Raw genomic sequence first — 16,557 nt, 5'->3', positions numbered from 1 at the left:
CATATTCATCTTGAGAGTTCGTATCACTTTCGCAACGGTCCCCGCGAGGAGGGCAGCTGGGTCGTGAAAGATTTGTACCCCTAGGTAGTGCAAGCATTGGGGCTTCCATTGTAGCAGCACCAGGTCCCGGGGGGGGGGTTGGTTAATAAGTTACTTCTGACAATTTACTCGCAGTCCTGCGAGCAAAACTAATTTCTCCAGCAGCCCTCGAACACCCTCTAGCAACATAGTGTTCCTTTCTAGATCAGGACGGTGTCTGCATATAGAGCAATATAATGGATTTGTCCTTCGATCTCTATCTCTCACCCCCCTCCAAACATTCGCGGTCTGTACGTTGCATGCTTGTGGCTCTATCGCTAGGGTGAACAATGGAGGCGTCAAAGGGCACCCCTGTCTGGTTCCGTGGCCCACCTGACCTCTTTCAGAAATAGTGAGTCCTAGCAGGGGGTTCTGCATAAACCAGTTTGGTCCAGGCCACAAATCTCTGCCCCAGGCCAAAGTGCTTCACAACTACATAGAGAAATGGCAATTCTAGATCATCAAAGGCATTCTCTATGTCCACATTGAAAATGGCCACTTCCTCTCCATCATAAGTATCTGCCTTTAAACTCATAGGAGTCTCTTTATATTGATTTCTGTATTGCGACTAGGTATAAATCATTCTTGGTCGGGGTGTATGAGTCGAGGCATGTGTGGGAGAAGCCTAGTGATAAGTATCCAGGTAAGGACCTTCTAGTCTATATTCAGCATAGACAACGGTGAATATACCTTTGTCATGAGCTGGTATCCCAGGTTTGAGCAGGGACACCACATGGGCTTTCCGGGTGGATGTTGGCAAAAGGCCCGTGTCTCTAGCCGCCTTATAAAGGTTGACGAGTTTGGGAGCCAAGTTGTATCTGAAAGCAGTATAGAATTTCACTGGGAACACATCAGCCCCCGGTGTTTTGCCCTGAGCCATACCTTTTATAGCTGCCGGATCTCAGATAGAGTGATCTCCCCATCTAGCTCCTCTGCTTCCTCAGGAGATAAGGTCTGGAACATCAACGGTTCCAGAAAAGCATCTGTTTCGCCAGTGGGCCAGTCTTTCGTGGTGAGTAGTGAGTGTAGAACTTGCGATTAATGTCCGCTTGCCATTAGACCCTGGTACACTGGTCAGCCTCCAGCTCCACTATAGCTGATCCCCCCCCCCCCACTTAGCAGGGTTAGTGAGCCAAGCCAGTAGTGATCCCGTATGATCTCGCTCTGCATGCGCTCTAGTCATATAGGCCTTATAATAAAAGCATCACAATTTTTCTACCTTCTCTGCAACTGGTTCCTTGGCCACCAGCAGTTCTGGTTGCACTTATGGTTGTCCTGGCCTACGCTGTTCAACTATTCTCAGAGCATCTTCAGCCGATAGCACTTCTGTTAGCAACGTGCATCGCACTTCCATCGATACCGCAATGCACTGCCCCCTGAGCACCGTTTTGAAGGCATCCGACTCCACCTGAGGGGACAAGACCCTGCCAGCATTTTCTTTGAAATGCTGTCTGATGCCATCACCCACTAAGGACCGAAAGGCCTGGTCCGCCAAGGACTCTAGCTTTAGATCAAATCTTGGGATTCAGGGTAGAATCCTCCCTCCATCTCAGGGTAAGTAAAACTGGGTTATGATCTGACATGGTTCTAGAGAGAGATTCGATGATTTGTACTGAGCTGTGTAAGTCTGGAGTACAGAGACATTCATATTCATCTAAGTGCATGTGTAAGTCCTGTAGTGATAAAAGAAATCGTCTTGTTCCTTTGGGTGTTGCAAGCACCAGGTGTCACACGAGCCACCCTAGTAGTGGGAGGGGGGGGGGGGGTCAACCGGGGGGGGTGGGAGCAGTTGAGCAGGGCATCCAACACACAATTCTAGTCCCCACACATGACGATTGAGCCTGTCGAGTAAGGGGTAAATTCCATGAAAAACAACACTTGGTCCGTGTTTGATGCATATACATTAAGGATATCTCTCGTCCTTCTAGTCGACCAGTCAGCACCACGAACCTGCCCGATGAGTCAATAAGGGTTCCTCTACACTGGGAGGTAACTCATGGGGATATCCACACTAATACTTCCCAGCATAGACCGAGTAGGTTGTATAATAGACCAGGCCTCTCCATCTGCACTGTAGTCCGACCCTTTCTTTAGCTTTCAGGCGTGTTACCTCATCTCTCTTGGTCATGGTGTGCATCCCCAGGACATCCCAGGATAAAACTGTATAGGTCACTGGGGTTTCCATCTTGTGTGGTTAAGGATTCCAGAGTGACTGCACTCGCTCTCGAATACACAGTAACGTGTTCTCATCCAACCCTGTGACAATAGTTGAACTGTTTGTGGGGCATGACTCGTATCCAGCATTTGAGCAGACAACCGAACTCCCCCTCCCCAGGCGAAGCAGGAACAGGCTCCTGCATCCAATTCTCCACTAAGTCGCTAATACTCATCGGTGTACACACAGAAAATACAACAACCAGGGAGGGGTGGCAAGTGCGATGGGCACAGTTGTGTGTGGGAAGGAAGGGTAGTTGGGGTTATTTAACATTTGCATGCCTTTTGTTCCTTCCTCTTCATGATGTCGCTTGATATATCAACAGAACTGCAGTCGTTCTATACTGTTCATATGTAGGTGCGCGCTCCGGCTTTTGCATACATTTACAGGACTGTTGTCCTCATGTCTAGCCTGTTCGATTTAATTTGATGCAGTTTACTGTAACAATGTTTACTCTGACATGAAATAAGTTTAAAAAAAAAAAAGAAGAAAAAAAAAAAGTAAAAGGAGTGCTGGTGAGTGTCCTAGAGCCACTAGCCTCAGGGTCCTCCACACCCATCGCATAGTCGAGAAAATTGAATGAAAAACATGCCCAGGGTGGCGACCCAGCGTCTCCACAGTTCTCACAATGCAGTCATTTGGAAAAATCACCCCCAGAGGAGCTGCAACCCGGCTCCAGTTCAGAATCACAGATCTCCTCTCCATCCATCGACGCTGCTGGGCTCGTCCCTTCACCTCTGAGCGCTGCCACCACTTCCACCGCTCTTTGCTGCTCTTGGTGGATCTCTTCACCTGTGCATATCCTCTAGGCACTCTTCTCTCCACGTCTCGATCTCTGCCGTCTGGTAGGCCCCTCGGAGATCTCTGGCTGGTTATGCCGGTGGATGTTGATCAATCCACCCCCATGCTTCTTGCAGGGATCGAAAGAATTGCACCTGTCAGGGGTCACAATACACAGATTAGCAGGGAACCGCATGGCATAAGGCAAGCCCTTTTGGTGAAGGCAAGGAGTGCTGACCGTTTTTTTAATTTATTTTTTTTATCCTCCTTTGTGAAGTCTGAGAAAATCGTGGCTTTGCTATTGTCCACCTTGATGTCGCCCCTCTTTCTGGCTTGTTCAAGGATATAGTCACTGTAATATAATATTCGGACCACCACTAGTGTCGGGGTGCATCTGTCAACGGGGCCCATGCCGGCACCCGGGGGGGCCTTTCCAATGCACAGAAGGGTGAGCGCTCCTCAGGAGTGATCTCCTCCCTCCGCTATCTGTCCATGTAGTCCAGCATATTGTTCCCCACAACCCTATCTGGAAGGCCATTCGCTCAAATGCGGTTCCTCCTCTATCTGTTTTCCGCTTCTTCAGCCCTTTGTTCCAGTATCGGAAGAAAGGAACAGGGGGACCCTACTCACATGGAACCAGGGTAGTCAATTTAATTTCAGAAACAGTGGTTCCTGTGGAATATTATGCAATGCTATACTGATAAGGTTATGCGCAATCGCAATAGAAAAGGGTTTAAAGTAATGTCAAAAGGAGAAAAGACCAAATACATCTTGGTTATAGTTACTCCAAATTACTTTTTATATTTTATATTTCTTAAATGTATACAAAAATTAATATAAACAATCATGCGTAGTGTCCCCAGTGAAACTGGAACCTAAAACATGGGTGACAGATCAGTGACATTTGTGATTGGTTTCCAAAGCATTTTGAAAGGCGACCATTTACAATTATATGCAAGAAAGACCGCAACTCTATACAATGATAAGCGCGCTGGTTTTATGGTTCGCTTTAGTTTCTTTGCCGACGACGTTTCGACCCTTTGTGCAATATAGGGTCTTTTCAGGACCTAAGTGTAGGGACATCAGACACGAAAGGATACTCGGAAGGGACCCATCCGGGTGCCCAAGTGAGGATTGGGGAAGGCTAGAAGTCTGTGTATAGCACAACGCTATCAGTCGGGTAGGATGAAGGTATTCTGTGGGCCCACAACGATATGTGTGAGCAATGTAGAACTCTGGGTTATTAATCAGAGTTGTCTCTTCCACTGACATGCCAACTGCTGTAGTCAGGCATTAGGGCGGTGATTACCTAGTGATGAAATATAAAGCGTGGTACTACGATATCCACACGGGACCACGGGGCTGCTCAAGTCCTGATGTAACCACCGCTGTGTGTTAACCTATTCATGAATCAGTCCTTTAACGCGTGCCAATCCAACACGCAGACAGCAGGACAGGATACGTCTTGCTGTTGTCGGCCAAATGACTTCTATTGCGATTGAGCATAACCTTATCAGTATAGCGTTGCTTTGTTCCAGTATCTGCACTTTTCCTTCCAAAAGTGTCGTTCACGATGGGCCAGTAAATCGAAGCGAATCCCTTCCACCGTTCTTTCTGTTGTGGTGACTCGTTCCGCCAGTTTTCGGTGGTCATCCTTGAGAAAACCCAGGTTTGCTCCGAATGTGTCGCTTTTCATCTCTAGTACTTCTCTGGAAGCGGTGATGGCCTGTAGGATATCTTGCACTGTGGGATCCTAAAGTGTCCTCTCCAGAGTAGTAATTGTGTCATTGTCTGGCACATGGGCAACTGAGCCACTCGAGGCCAAGCTCCCCCCAGTTCAGGGCCTTTTTTCCTAGTCACTATACCCATGGTGGCGACTACAGGGTGGAAAGTGCTGGAAAGTGAGCGGATAATTCCAATGCAGCTGCACCATTTCAGAGGCACCTCAGTGCTAATTAAGTCAACGGAGCAAATTGGCATATATCGGAGTCGGCAATGTCTGACAACTCAGTGCGAACCCACGGGGTCCAGGGCGCCTCACCTGGCCCGCGTTTCTCCAGGTATCCAGTATCACAGTTCAATCACAGTTCTTCCCTGTAGCGGAGTGGAGGCCCTCTGCCTAAAGTTCCCGATGTGATTGGTGGCAAATAGGGCGTCACTCTAGGCCCACCAGTCAGCGGTAGTCTCAGGCAGGGGACGGTGATGCCAGCCGCATCATGCCCAGTACGGGTTTTCAGACTCGTGAGCAGGGACCGGACATCTCAGGGGTGTAGTCCCACGTTATCCTAGATCAAGCACCTGGGCGCCGCTCCCACATGATCTTCAATGATGCCCCCCCCCTCCCCGAGTCCAGGTCGGAGCCACTTGCTAGCAGAGCACCAATTAGGAAATGCTGCGCTTGTCACTTCTCATCTGCTAAGCTCTGGGATCCATACACATCCCCACCAGGTAAGTCTCGCCAGTCCCACCTGCAGCAATCACCTCTACGAGGTTGACGGCAATATTACAGTGCTCCAGGGTAATGTGGTTAGCTTTGGGCCTTGCCAGGGCAAATCCTCAATCTGCACCTCCAGTCATAACGCACAGTAGGCGTGGTTCCAAGCACCTCATGGCTAGTATGTGTCAGTGGTGTCCTCGTTCCTGCTCTCCCCCGTGGCCGTTTGCCGGACTATGGAGATGCTTCTGCAGTACTCCTGGGACCCCACTAGGATGGGGACGGCTTACTAAGACAGTCATTTCGGCCTGCTAGAAGCGTCCAGGCGCTCTAGCCCCTCGTAGCCAGGTAGTCAGCAAGCAGGAATAAAAAGTCTTGCCCGTTTAAACCTATTTGTTGATGGCTATTTTCAAACTATTTTATTTGCTGTCTTGCAGAGTATCAGCTGGAACCTGGAGACCCTCCTTTATTGCAAAAGCCACTGCAGATGTCAAGATCTGGAATTTTGCAAATTATTGATTGCTTTAAATCAGGTAAGAACCTTACATTTTACCTTTTGTAGGGCTTTTTTTTCTTGTTGCAAATCAAAATGCTTTGTAGATATGTTTTAAAGTCGCACCTTCCCAGCAGTGTGCCATTATATGTGAAAGTGATCGAGGAACATGTGAATACTGGAATCCTAAAGCAGGAGTGTGACGTGTGAATATTTTGGTTGAATAAATGTGGTTTCAGACGGATGCTTCTAACTGCAGATTTTTCAACTTTAGAATATCCCTAGGTGCTAGACCTGACCCGGAAGATTGAAACAGCATTGCTCCTTACCGTTGGGTGGCATCATACAGCTCTGGATGGATTTTATTCCGCCTCGAAAGGGTTGTTGGAGATGCATGTAAACATGCCTGCTCGTTGACACCAGTTCTTTGCTTTCTGTGCCTTCACTTGCTGCCAGCTTCTTTCTAGTCAGTTCACAAGTTTTTTTCCTTACAAGTATGTGCAAGGGCGCCATCGTAAAACAATTTTAAGCCTTGTAGGGACTGTCACAAACAAATGCTATGACCGATTACCACAGGGTGTGACTCTGTTGTCTAAATTCATATCACAAATCAAAGTCCTGCAAGGAGTGTGCCCATATGAATCCGAAGGTGATCTGAGAACGCAAAGTGAAGCAAAGCTGTATGTCACTGAACACAGAAAGAAGCCTTTTGAGAGGCCCAGTTGCAAACCTTTGGCACTCTTTTGGCTCCCTCTGGTGTGCCTTCGGCCCGAGGATCTGCGGAGGCCTCCAGTGGGGATTACCACTGGTGCCCTCTGCGGAATCTGTCTTGTTCAACCTGCCTCTGTTCTGCTCTTGACATTAGAGCCAACTTCTACAGCTCCAAAATCCACAGCGGTCTTTGCAACATTGACGCACACTCTGTTGTTGTCTTATCGGACTCCGAGCTGAATTTATCTCTTCCTCGACCGAGGTTGCATTCTAAAGCTGTATCGATGGACCCAGTTCAATCCAACAGAACCATGCCTGTCCTGCAGAGCCTCACCCCAGCGCTCCAACAAATTAAGATCAGTGTTACCAGTCGTTTGCCGATGAAATTGGAGATTGGGGAGGATTACTTTCCTCAACACTATAATGATTACCATCTCTACGTGGACTTGCAGAAGGATAGTGGGCTGGATGCTTCCCCATACACTGGGTTTGCTTTCTCCCTCTGGCCCATCAACTGAAGGGAGTGCCTCCTTCACTGCGGTAATGTGACAGTCAGCCGAGTTGTTGAACCTACAGCTGCTAACTTTGGAAGTCCAAACTAATGTCCTTGTGGAGGTTTTGCGACCTGGGCAGGCCTTGTCTGAGCCCCTAATAGCATTGAATGAAGCCCTGACATACACTCTAAGGGCATTTAGCCTTGTTCCTGCCTGCTGGTAAACAGACTGGTTGCTAGGCTCCACAGACCGGCGCCTGACTTCTTAACACAACACCAACACTGGGAAGCTTGGTGGTTCAGGGTTTCACCAGCAGGGTGAACCCCAACACAGTTCCTCCAACTCACCGGACCGAGTTAAAAAGAATTGAAATATTTGAAGCTTTCTTCAGCTAGTCTAGCCCTCCGGTCAGTCAGTGCCAGCTGTTTGCTGAAGAGATATTCCCATGTTTTCATGGGACATGGGTGGTGAGATCATGTTGGCAGCCCGGAGGAATTCCTGGCCTACCTGACTTCCACCAATCAAGATGCGACCAAATACATCTTCCGGTCAGGACGGGGCTCCACCAGTTGCTTGGGCAGGGTAATCTGTGGTAGCATGGTGCATTGGCATCATGCTTGGGTAAGGTCCATGGACTTATGTGGGGACGTGCAGGCCTCTTTAATGGACGTGCTATTTGATGGATCTTGCCTCTTTGGTCAGAAATTAGATAACGCATTGAAATGCTTCAAGGAAAGCTGGACCACGGCCTGTTCCTTAGGCTTTGGGATAGCACACTCAACAATTAAGCTTATCCAGAGGGTTGGTGCACCAGCAGAGCAGAGACCCAATGTCCCTGCAGCAGGCACCCTTGTTCTAGTGGGGTCAGGGCGAGGATTAAGCAGACCACATCCAGGCCACCAGAGTGAACACAATTCCCTGACCCCCACCCCTCCAGCATAAGCCTCCAAGCTGCTTTTGTACACCTTTAATAGCATACAACTACTGGGGAGGGTTCAGGTTCTCACAGGCAACATCGCCGAGGTGGCATTCGAAAGCTTGTCTGGTGCTGTCGAAATCTGAAATAATTTCCGTTCGCATAAGCTGAAGCCATCTTGGTTGTGGCATCCATTTTGTTAGCTATGTAATTCTTCTGTCTTCACTGTTGCTTGCTCTTCTATTCTGCGTGTCATCAGCTTTAGTCAACTCCTTCTGTACTGAGCCAAAGCAATGTACGTGCTGAGAAAAGGCCGGTAGCTGCTAAAATGCACCTGGTTAAAGATGTACCAGTCAATCATTTGTGCTGTTGTAAACAGTTCTGTTCTCCCTCCCACTTTGCTGACTAAGTGATTACCCATCTCTGGCTGTAACTATTCCTGTGTAGGCTTGTACCTTCTATTTGTAACTACATGCTTACTCTGCAAAAAACTCTGTATATAAGCACCATGGTCTGTGTATTCAATATACTACCTCAGGCAGCACTGGAGTGTGCTGTGTGGACATAGTCCCACTCATGAGTGATTAATAACATTTTTATTTGAATTCCAGATTCAGTGCCAATCATTAATTTGTTGGTCTACGGACCCGTGGAGAGAGAAGGGTGAGCCCTGCACCGGTGTGCTGATTAAAAGGCACATTTCCACAGTGCAGGAGACTCTTCACCTTTTGGAGTTGGCATATCCCTTGTCATCAGCCCATGGTGGAATCTTTAAACACTGTGGCGGCTAAACTCCGCAGTCGGCACTGTGTGGATAAAGAGTTGCGAATAGATCCTAGGGTGGCACTTGAAATCTTCCAGTAATGAGAACCGCAGCTCGATCTTCTCACCATTGAATGTTTCATGTCAAAATATTGTGTAGTGGAAATTTAAATGAGTTGCTCTCTCTGAGGGGGTGGGGGGTGCTTTCTAGATAGTGACGCATGGTACTCCTGTACGTCTTTCTGATTCTACCTCTCATGCCAAGAGTTCTGAAGCAGATCAGGAACAACCGGTCCCAAGTCATGCTAGTGGCTCCACACTGGGCTAGGAGATGCTAGTACACGGATCATCTGGACATGAGCATATGTCTTCCGTTCATGCTACCGCTTTGGGAAGATCTCCTGTCACAGCAGCAGGGCAGGGTTATGAACCTGCGCAATCTACAGCTCCATACATTGAGATTGATCGGTGACTGTTGATTGCGTTTAACCTTTCTTTCGATGTTATGGATGTCATCCTTGCTGCCAGGCAACCTTCTGCAAAGTCTGTTTACACTAGGCACTGGGATAAATTTGTGACCTGTGGAAGCACCCACAATACAAACCTTTCCCAGGCAAAATTCTTGCATGTCTTTTTTGCTTCATCTCAAGCCCAGCAAGGACTTTCAGTGGGCACTATTAAAGGTCATTTGTGAGTCTTTCAGCCTTTATGCGTTTGCCAGACTTATAGTCCCTGTTCAAATTACTTGTGGAATGAGGTTTCATAAGCCTATGACATGTTTTCCCCGAAACCCTTTGTGATGCCACTGTGGAACCTCAGTTTTGTACTTTTCTTTCTTCACGTGCTCTCTTTCAACAAACGCAAAACTGTCCACTGTCTCTCCTGACTTTGAGGACAGTTTTTCATGGTCGCTGTAACTTTAGTTTGTCACATTGGTAAACTCCCATGTGCTCTCTGTGCAGCTGCCTTACACCACCTTTTTTCCTGAGAAATTGGTGTGGAGGACCAGGGCAGCTTTTTTTCCTAACGATTGTAACTATTCTTCACGTTGATCAATCCATCTCTCTCCAAATGTTTTTTTTACCCTGTTTCATCCCTCAAAGGAGGAGCAGAGACCCTAGAAGAGCCTTGAGCTTCTACATCGATTGCACTAAAAGCCATTGGGTAGATGGCCAGCTTTTGTGGGATTCTCCGGAGCAAAGAAAGGCAAGACAGTGTAAAAAATGACTGTCAATTTGGTTGGCCCTCTGCATTAAATCTGATTCATAATTGCCACAAAGCCGCCTCCGGAACGACCAAGGGCCCATTCCACCAGGGCCAAGGCTGCTGCTGCTGTGCTGACATGCGTTAGTGCCTGTCTGTGACATCTGTCGGCAGCGACGAAGACGTCCGTGTACGGGTTCACAAACCACTACAGCCTTGACAGTCACATCCTAGAAGGGCATTTTTACTGTTCGGTCCTACAGTACTTTTCGGTCTGAGCCATGCCACAGAAGTTAAAAGTATCCATTACAAGAAAAAGTTACTTGCGTTTGTTAAGCTCTCTGGTGGAAACTCTATCAACTGTAGACTTCTCACCGCCCTGCCGCCTCCCCTTTCTTTGGAATGTTCTCCTTTCTCATCTAAAAGGGTCTCAAACTAGTGATCTGCAAACTGGTACCTCTGATGACTGTTTGGCTACACATCCTAGGTTGCTGACGGTGTCCAGAACGAAACTGCGGTTGATGCCCAGGGGGGTTGGGCCTATATGTGGCTTCATCGTCACTCCTTTGGCAGGGCAAAGTCAAGTAAGAGCAATGCTGTTTAATCTTCAGGATCCAGTCTGGTGTCTGGGGATATTCTAAAGCTGAATAATCTGCAAGAGTGTTAATCAGAAAGAGAATTGCATAGAGTAAGTAATGGGTTCTTCACTTAACCGATGATTTTTCTGTCAATGTCTGTGTTTTTTATTTAAAAAAGATAAAAAATATTTTATGGGGAAAAATAACTATAGCTGAACCCACTGAATGGGTTGAATGCAAGGTCTCAACACAACATTTAACGTCTTTGGACTGGGTGTGGACCAGGCTCAGAGTTGTCTTCAGCCCCTGCTTGTGCAGTCTCTATCCAAAGAACGTGCATAGAAGAGGCTGGGGAAAATGCTGGGCCTTCTGCCAGGTCATGGTCCCAAGAAACTGCTCAACTCGCCTCCCTCTTTGCTCAACCTTCAGCCATGGGGGATTGGTTGCAGGGTGCATTCCGGCTTCCACAAATAAGTGGAATTTTTAATTTTATTATCTGCTTTTTGGTCTCCCAGGTGCCATCGGGGTTTGGGTCAAATTTGGGATTTCATTGTTGCCTTTTCAGTCCCTTCACGTTGTCTTGATTGTATTGGAATTGTTTTCTCAAAACATCTTTTGGGTTTTTATTGTTGTTTTTTTTGCTTTATGGGCTTAGAGCACCATGTTGATGGATGTCAGTAGCAACAGAAATGTTTCTGATGAGTATAGCTAACCAGGTCATGTTGGGGTCTGCATTCCCCATAATGGACAAAGTGCAATCTGTTTGTTATTACTTTGTTTTTATGTCTGCTTGAAAGTGTGTGAACTTTCGCATGTTAATGGACATGATTATCAAGTCATTTAACCCTTCAGAGTCTGCTGGACACCATTTGTAACACATCTCAACACTATCTATAGGATTGGCATCAGACCACAAAAAGGCTTTTTTTTGCGTAACGTAGTTTCATGGCATGTTTTGCGTCCTTCTGCTTAGGAATTTCTGTTTCCTGCTAAAACAAACTATCAAGCTAGAATGGAAGAACCAGTTTTGGATAGTCACTGGGTATTTCTGCACAGAGCTTGGGATGCCAAAAGGCATTGCCAGTTGTGCAAATAGTCCAATCAGTTTCGTGCAATTTCTCTAAAATGTGTGATAATTATGAGCAAACCAAAAATGGCCATTTCAATGGAAACTGAAACCTAAGCATAACTAGAGTCTGCATTACCGTATAGACTAAAGAGCGAGTATGTGAGGCTTATGTATTTGAACAAATGTTCGTTACTCTTGTTGCATTATCTTTTTTTAATTTTTATTTTTTAACTTTTGTTTCTGGGTGATCTGCTCTTGAATTATGATTCAAGGTCTGCAGTGCGTTTACTCAGTTTTTGAGGGCACGTAACCTACTTTTTGATTAAATTTGCTTAATTTTGGAGGGAAAACTTGTAAATTGTCTAAAAGTGGGCCTGAAATTGCATGTATATTCTGGGACTACAAGTTGTCTCGCACCGCGGCGCTTCATAGGCGTAGAACTGCTCACTACCTTCATTGTATAGGATGGCCATTCTATTTAGGTCTACTTCTGGCTGTTTAATGTTATCAAACATGCTCCTCTTGCTTTGTGGATCACTGACTTTAGTATTTGTTTTTGTATCAAATTCCTCGAATTAAAATTATACCGTTTTTGTGTTTCAGGGACAAAACAACTCAAACATATATTGTTAAAGGAAGTGGATACCATCTTTGAGTGCAGATCATGCCGCAGTCTGTTCAGAGGATTACCGAATTTAATTACTCACAAGCAGTACTACTGCCTTTCCAGGTTCAGCATGGATGGTATTACATTTTCAGTTAAAAATATTTGACTTCAAGTTATACTAACTTATCATAAGGCAAAAGCAAGTGTATTTTAACCCGCATTCTTTTTTTTTTAAACGGGAGGAAATGAGACTGGCTGTTAGCAATGTAAACCAAGTCATTCAAATTTTCTTTTGAGTTTAAATTAGGTTTCACTTGTGATTATCACTTTAGCATGAATACAAGTCCTCATTTACGGACATTGTAGATCTGATTTGAAGGTCAGTGGTAGAATTTATTGTAAGTTGGAATACTTGTTTTCTAGCAACATTTTGAAAAATATGATGCTTTACAAACTCCTTTACGGCAACACTAGATTTTGTTTATTAGAGAGAAACTGTTCACTTATTTTTGAATTTACGCTTCTGTACATTGTGGAAACGTTTTGCTTTCAATTTCCCAGACCAATGAAAGTCGTTATTCCGTTGACAATTCTGGATATGTAATCCTTATCCAGTATTAGGGTATCTTTCATAGATTCACATGCCTGAATCATTCCCCGTCGTCGGGAATGGGAGTCACCGGTAAATAACAAAGTAATGTCCAGAAGACATAAGACAGTCATAGGCCTCAGAGGCCTTAGCTTAGTAAGCTATCCACGTCCTTATGTAAAAAGGACCAAATTTTGGCCAGAGCCAATCAGCTAACACCACCCTCTAGAACCTTCCTGGTAGGAGCTCTAGTCCCTCAGATTTTCTACCGCACGTCGTGCTAAGGGAGTCTCCACTGAGCTCTGCTCATTTCTTTGGATTTGACAGCATTTCTCTCAACATTCTGGATTTTCAGCATGGCTGATACACCTAAGAAGGGTTTATTCAGGCCCTGCGCCTCTTGTGGAAAAAAGAGGCTACATATCGACGACCAACACAAGGACTGCTTGTATTGTCTCTATCCCAGTCACAGTTCTAAGGACTGCAAGGTATGTCGGACTTTCTCATCTAAGACCTTGAAAGACCGAGAGGGGCGCCTTTTAATCTGGCTGCAAAGGCTAAAGGACAAGGAGGATGTGGCCTCTGAGGAGAGTGAGAGTTCTTCAGTTGCGTCTCACTCCTCATCTAAAAGACCAAGGGTGGCATCGCCGGGCCCTTCGTCGCAGCCACCTCAAAAGAAGACGCAGAAAAAGTCTTCAGAGGTCCAGGATTCGCCTGTTCCAGGGAGCTCGTCTCCTAAGGTGATGCCCCACACCTTCAAAAAGCCTATTGCCACCTCGTCGACGACAACAATGTCGACAGTAGCGTCGACGAGAAAATCTCCTTCGACAGCGATTTCAGTTACATCGTCGACGACGACTCTATCGACGATGACATCCCATTCCATGTCCTCGACGACGACAACTCCATCGTCGACGGCAGGCAAGTCAATCCCGTCGACGTTAGCCATAAAAAAGGCGTCGTCGAGTAAGCTGTCGACGGGAGCGTCGACGACGACGACACCGTCGACGAGAGCTTCATCATCGTCGACGACAACATCGTCGACGAAGACACCGTCGACGACGAAGACACCGTCGACGAGAATATCACCGACGACGCCGTCGTCGACGTCATCGTCGACGTCCTCGTCGACGAGGAGACCGTCTTCATCATCCTCGTCGTTGACGACGACCCCGACGACGATCCCGTCGACGGCATTGATACCTGTAACGTCGGTTACAGCTATACCATCGAGCCCCTTGAGGAGTATGGACACGGACGACCAGAGTACATTTGTGCATGTACAAATAACCAAGCGTGCATTGACTCCGGCCCTCACTTCGCCCAGTAAGGTCTCAACCTTGCCTCCCACTCGCCTCTTTGAAGAGGAGGATTCGGACGACGCTAGTCTCTTTCCTGCGGCGACTAGTCCATCACAACTCCATGTGAAGTACCAGGATGTCTCGGATTACGAAGACAATCCCCAGGATTATGAGGAGGTTCCTCATCGAGAATACATGCCGCCTCCACCTTCCATGGTGTGTCTACCGGCAACCTTGGTCACAGACCTTCAGCTCTTAATAACGGACTATAAGCAGCGTTTTCCGACTCCGGCACCTCCACCGATGCCTGCGGGGCCTTCCAAGGAGGAGGCTACACGGCCACGACCGCCTCCACTGCGTTTGGAGAGGACGGCACCTCCGCCTCGGCCCGCCACGGACGACGAGGAGGAGGAGGAGGAGGAGGAGGAACCTGAGGAAGGAGAACTCCAGGACGTTCAATCCCAACAAGATGAATGGGACGATTACATCCTTCCGGCTCCTGTTTCGCCTGTCCCTACCACAGCCGACTCACCGCCCGACGACATCGGCGGTTTCCACAACATCATTGAAAGGGCGGCCCAGCGCTTCCAAATCCCGATGCCTTCGCATCAACAGGACTGTTTCTTATATGACTTTAAGGAACCCTTCAAGAAGACCGTCCGGGCAATTCCGATAATAGATTATATTTGGGACCAGGGCATAAAGATAATGCAGAACCCTTCATCAATGCCACCGGTTCTACCACGCCTGGACAAGAAGTATAAAGCTCCGGACACTGCTCCGGTTTGTCTTACAGGCCATCCAAAGCCGGACTCGGTTATCACTCAGGCTGCGCAGAGGAGGTCAAACAACCCAGCTGCGCTGTTGACAGCTCCGCCGGATAAAGAAGGGCGACGTATGGATAACATAGGGAAACGTTTCTCCTCTATGTCAGCCTTGACAGTGCGTGCCTCCAACGCTACTGCACTATTGGGACGGTACAACCGACAAATGTGGGCGGACATTGCCCCATATCTAGCGGATTTGCCCTCTGACTTAAAAGAAGAGGCAAAGAAGATTCTGTTGGAGGGTGAGCGATCTGCCACGGAACTGATAGACTGTGCAATGGATATTGCTTCCACAGGCTTTAGACAGCTGGCTGGTGCGGCTGCTCTCCGGCGCCAGGGTTGGCTCAAGGCAACTTCTTTCAGGCCGGAGGTCCAGACAAAAGTCCTGGACATGCCTTATGATGGCCAGTTTCTATTCGGTTCTCTTATTGACGAGGCATTGCAAGGTATCAAAAAAGATACAGACACTGCCAGAGCCCTGGGGTCTCTGCAATCTCGGAACCCTTCCTTTCGTGGGTCAAGAGGAAGAGGCCAGACTTCCTCCAGAGGAGACTTTCAACAGCGTTCCTCTTTCTCCTCTTCCCAGCAGTACCGTCCACAATCTCAGCAGCGACAACAGTCGTCTTACCACAAAACTTCCTTTCGTAACAGAGGAGGAAGACAAAAAGGTGCCGCGCGGCGGCAATGACTTCCAGATGCAGCCGGGCTCAAACTTGTCTCCACCCTACAAGATTGGCGGAAAAATCTCCCATTTTCTCAAAAATTGGCAAACGATAACTACGGACCGATGGGTCCTTCAATTAATACAATTCGGCCATTCCCTGGAATTCACACAAATTCCTCCTCAAACTCCTCCCCGCCAAAGGGCTCACAAAAACCTACGCCCATTACTCCAAGAAATAAAGATTATGCTTCTAAAGGGAGCTATAGAAAAAGTTCCCTTCAGCCAACGAGGGAGAGGGTTCTACTCCCATTTCTTTCTCATCCGAAAGAAAGAGAAGAAATGGAGACCCATATTGGACCTCAGAAATCTCAACAAATTTCTGAAAAAACAGTCGTTTCGAATGATTACCATACAGGAGGTTTTGCATTTACTCAACGCAAACGACTACATGGTGTCGGTGGACCTTCAAGACGCCTATTTTCATGTCCCAATACACCGCAACCACAAGAAGTTCCTGCGTTTCATGGTGGCGGGCAGGCATTACCAGTTTCGGGTTCTGCCATTTGGGCTCAAATCGGCGCCACGCATTTTCACCAAATGCCTAGCACCAGTGGCGGCGTACCTACGCCGGTTCCACCACCAAGTCTTCCCGTATTTAGACGACTGGCTTATCAAGTCCCCATCACAAGAAGGCGTGATAAGTTCTTCCAACGCTTGTCTGACACTCTTCGAGTCACTGGGGCTCACTCTCAACCACGACAAATCTGTCCTGCAACCATCCCAATGCATGCAATTTTTGGGAGCCACACTAGACACCATCCACAGGAAAGCATTCC

At 47.3% G+C, this 16,557-nt stretch overlaps 1 protein-coding gene across 3 annotated transcripts in view; it reads left to right on the top strand.

Moving 5' to 3' along the window:
• ZNF800 (zinc finger protein 800) overlaps positions 1–16,557 on the top strand; it is a 152,568-nt gene that overhangs the window by 66,172 nt on the left and 69,839 nt on the right. For all 3 annotated transcript variants that reach the window (XM_085653968.1, XM_085653969.1, XM_085653970.1), the window contains exons 4-5: positions 5,945–6,040; positions 12,337–12,477. In XM_085653968.1, coding sequence (XP_085510094.1) covers positions 5,945–6,040; positions 12,337–12,477 — 237 coding nt within the window. The remainder of the gene's footprint in view (positions 1–5,944; positions 6,041–12,336; positions 12,478–16,557) is intronic.

Source organism: Triturus cristatus, chromosome 4_1 (genome assembly GCF_964204655.1).
Source record: "Triturus cristatus chromosome 4_1, aTriCri1.1, whole genome shotgun sequence".
Lineage (NCBI taxonomy): Eukaryota > Metazoa > Chordata > Amphibia > Caudata > Salamandridae > Triturus > Triturus cristatus.
This window is presented reverse-complemented; position numbering and strand designations above follow the sequence as displayed.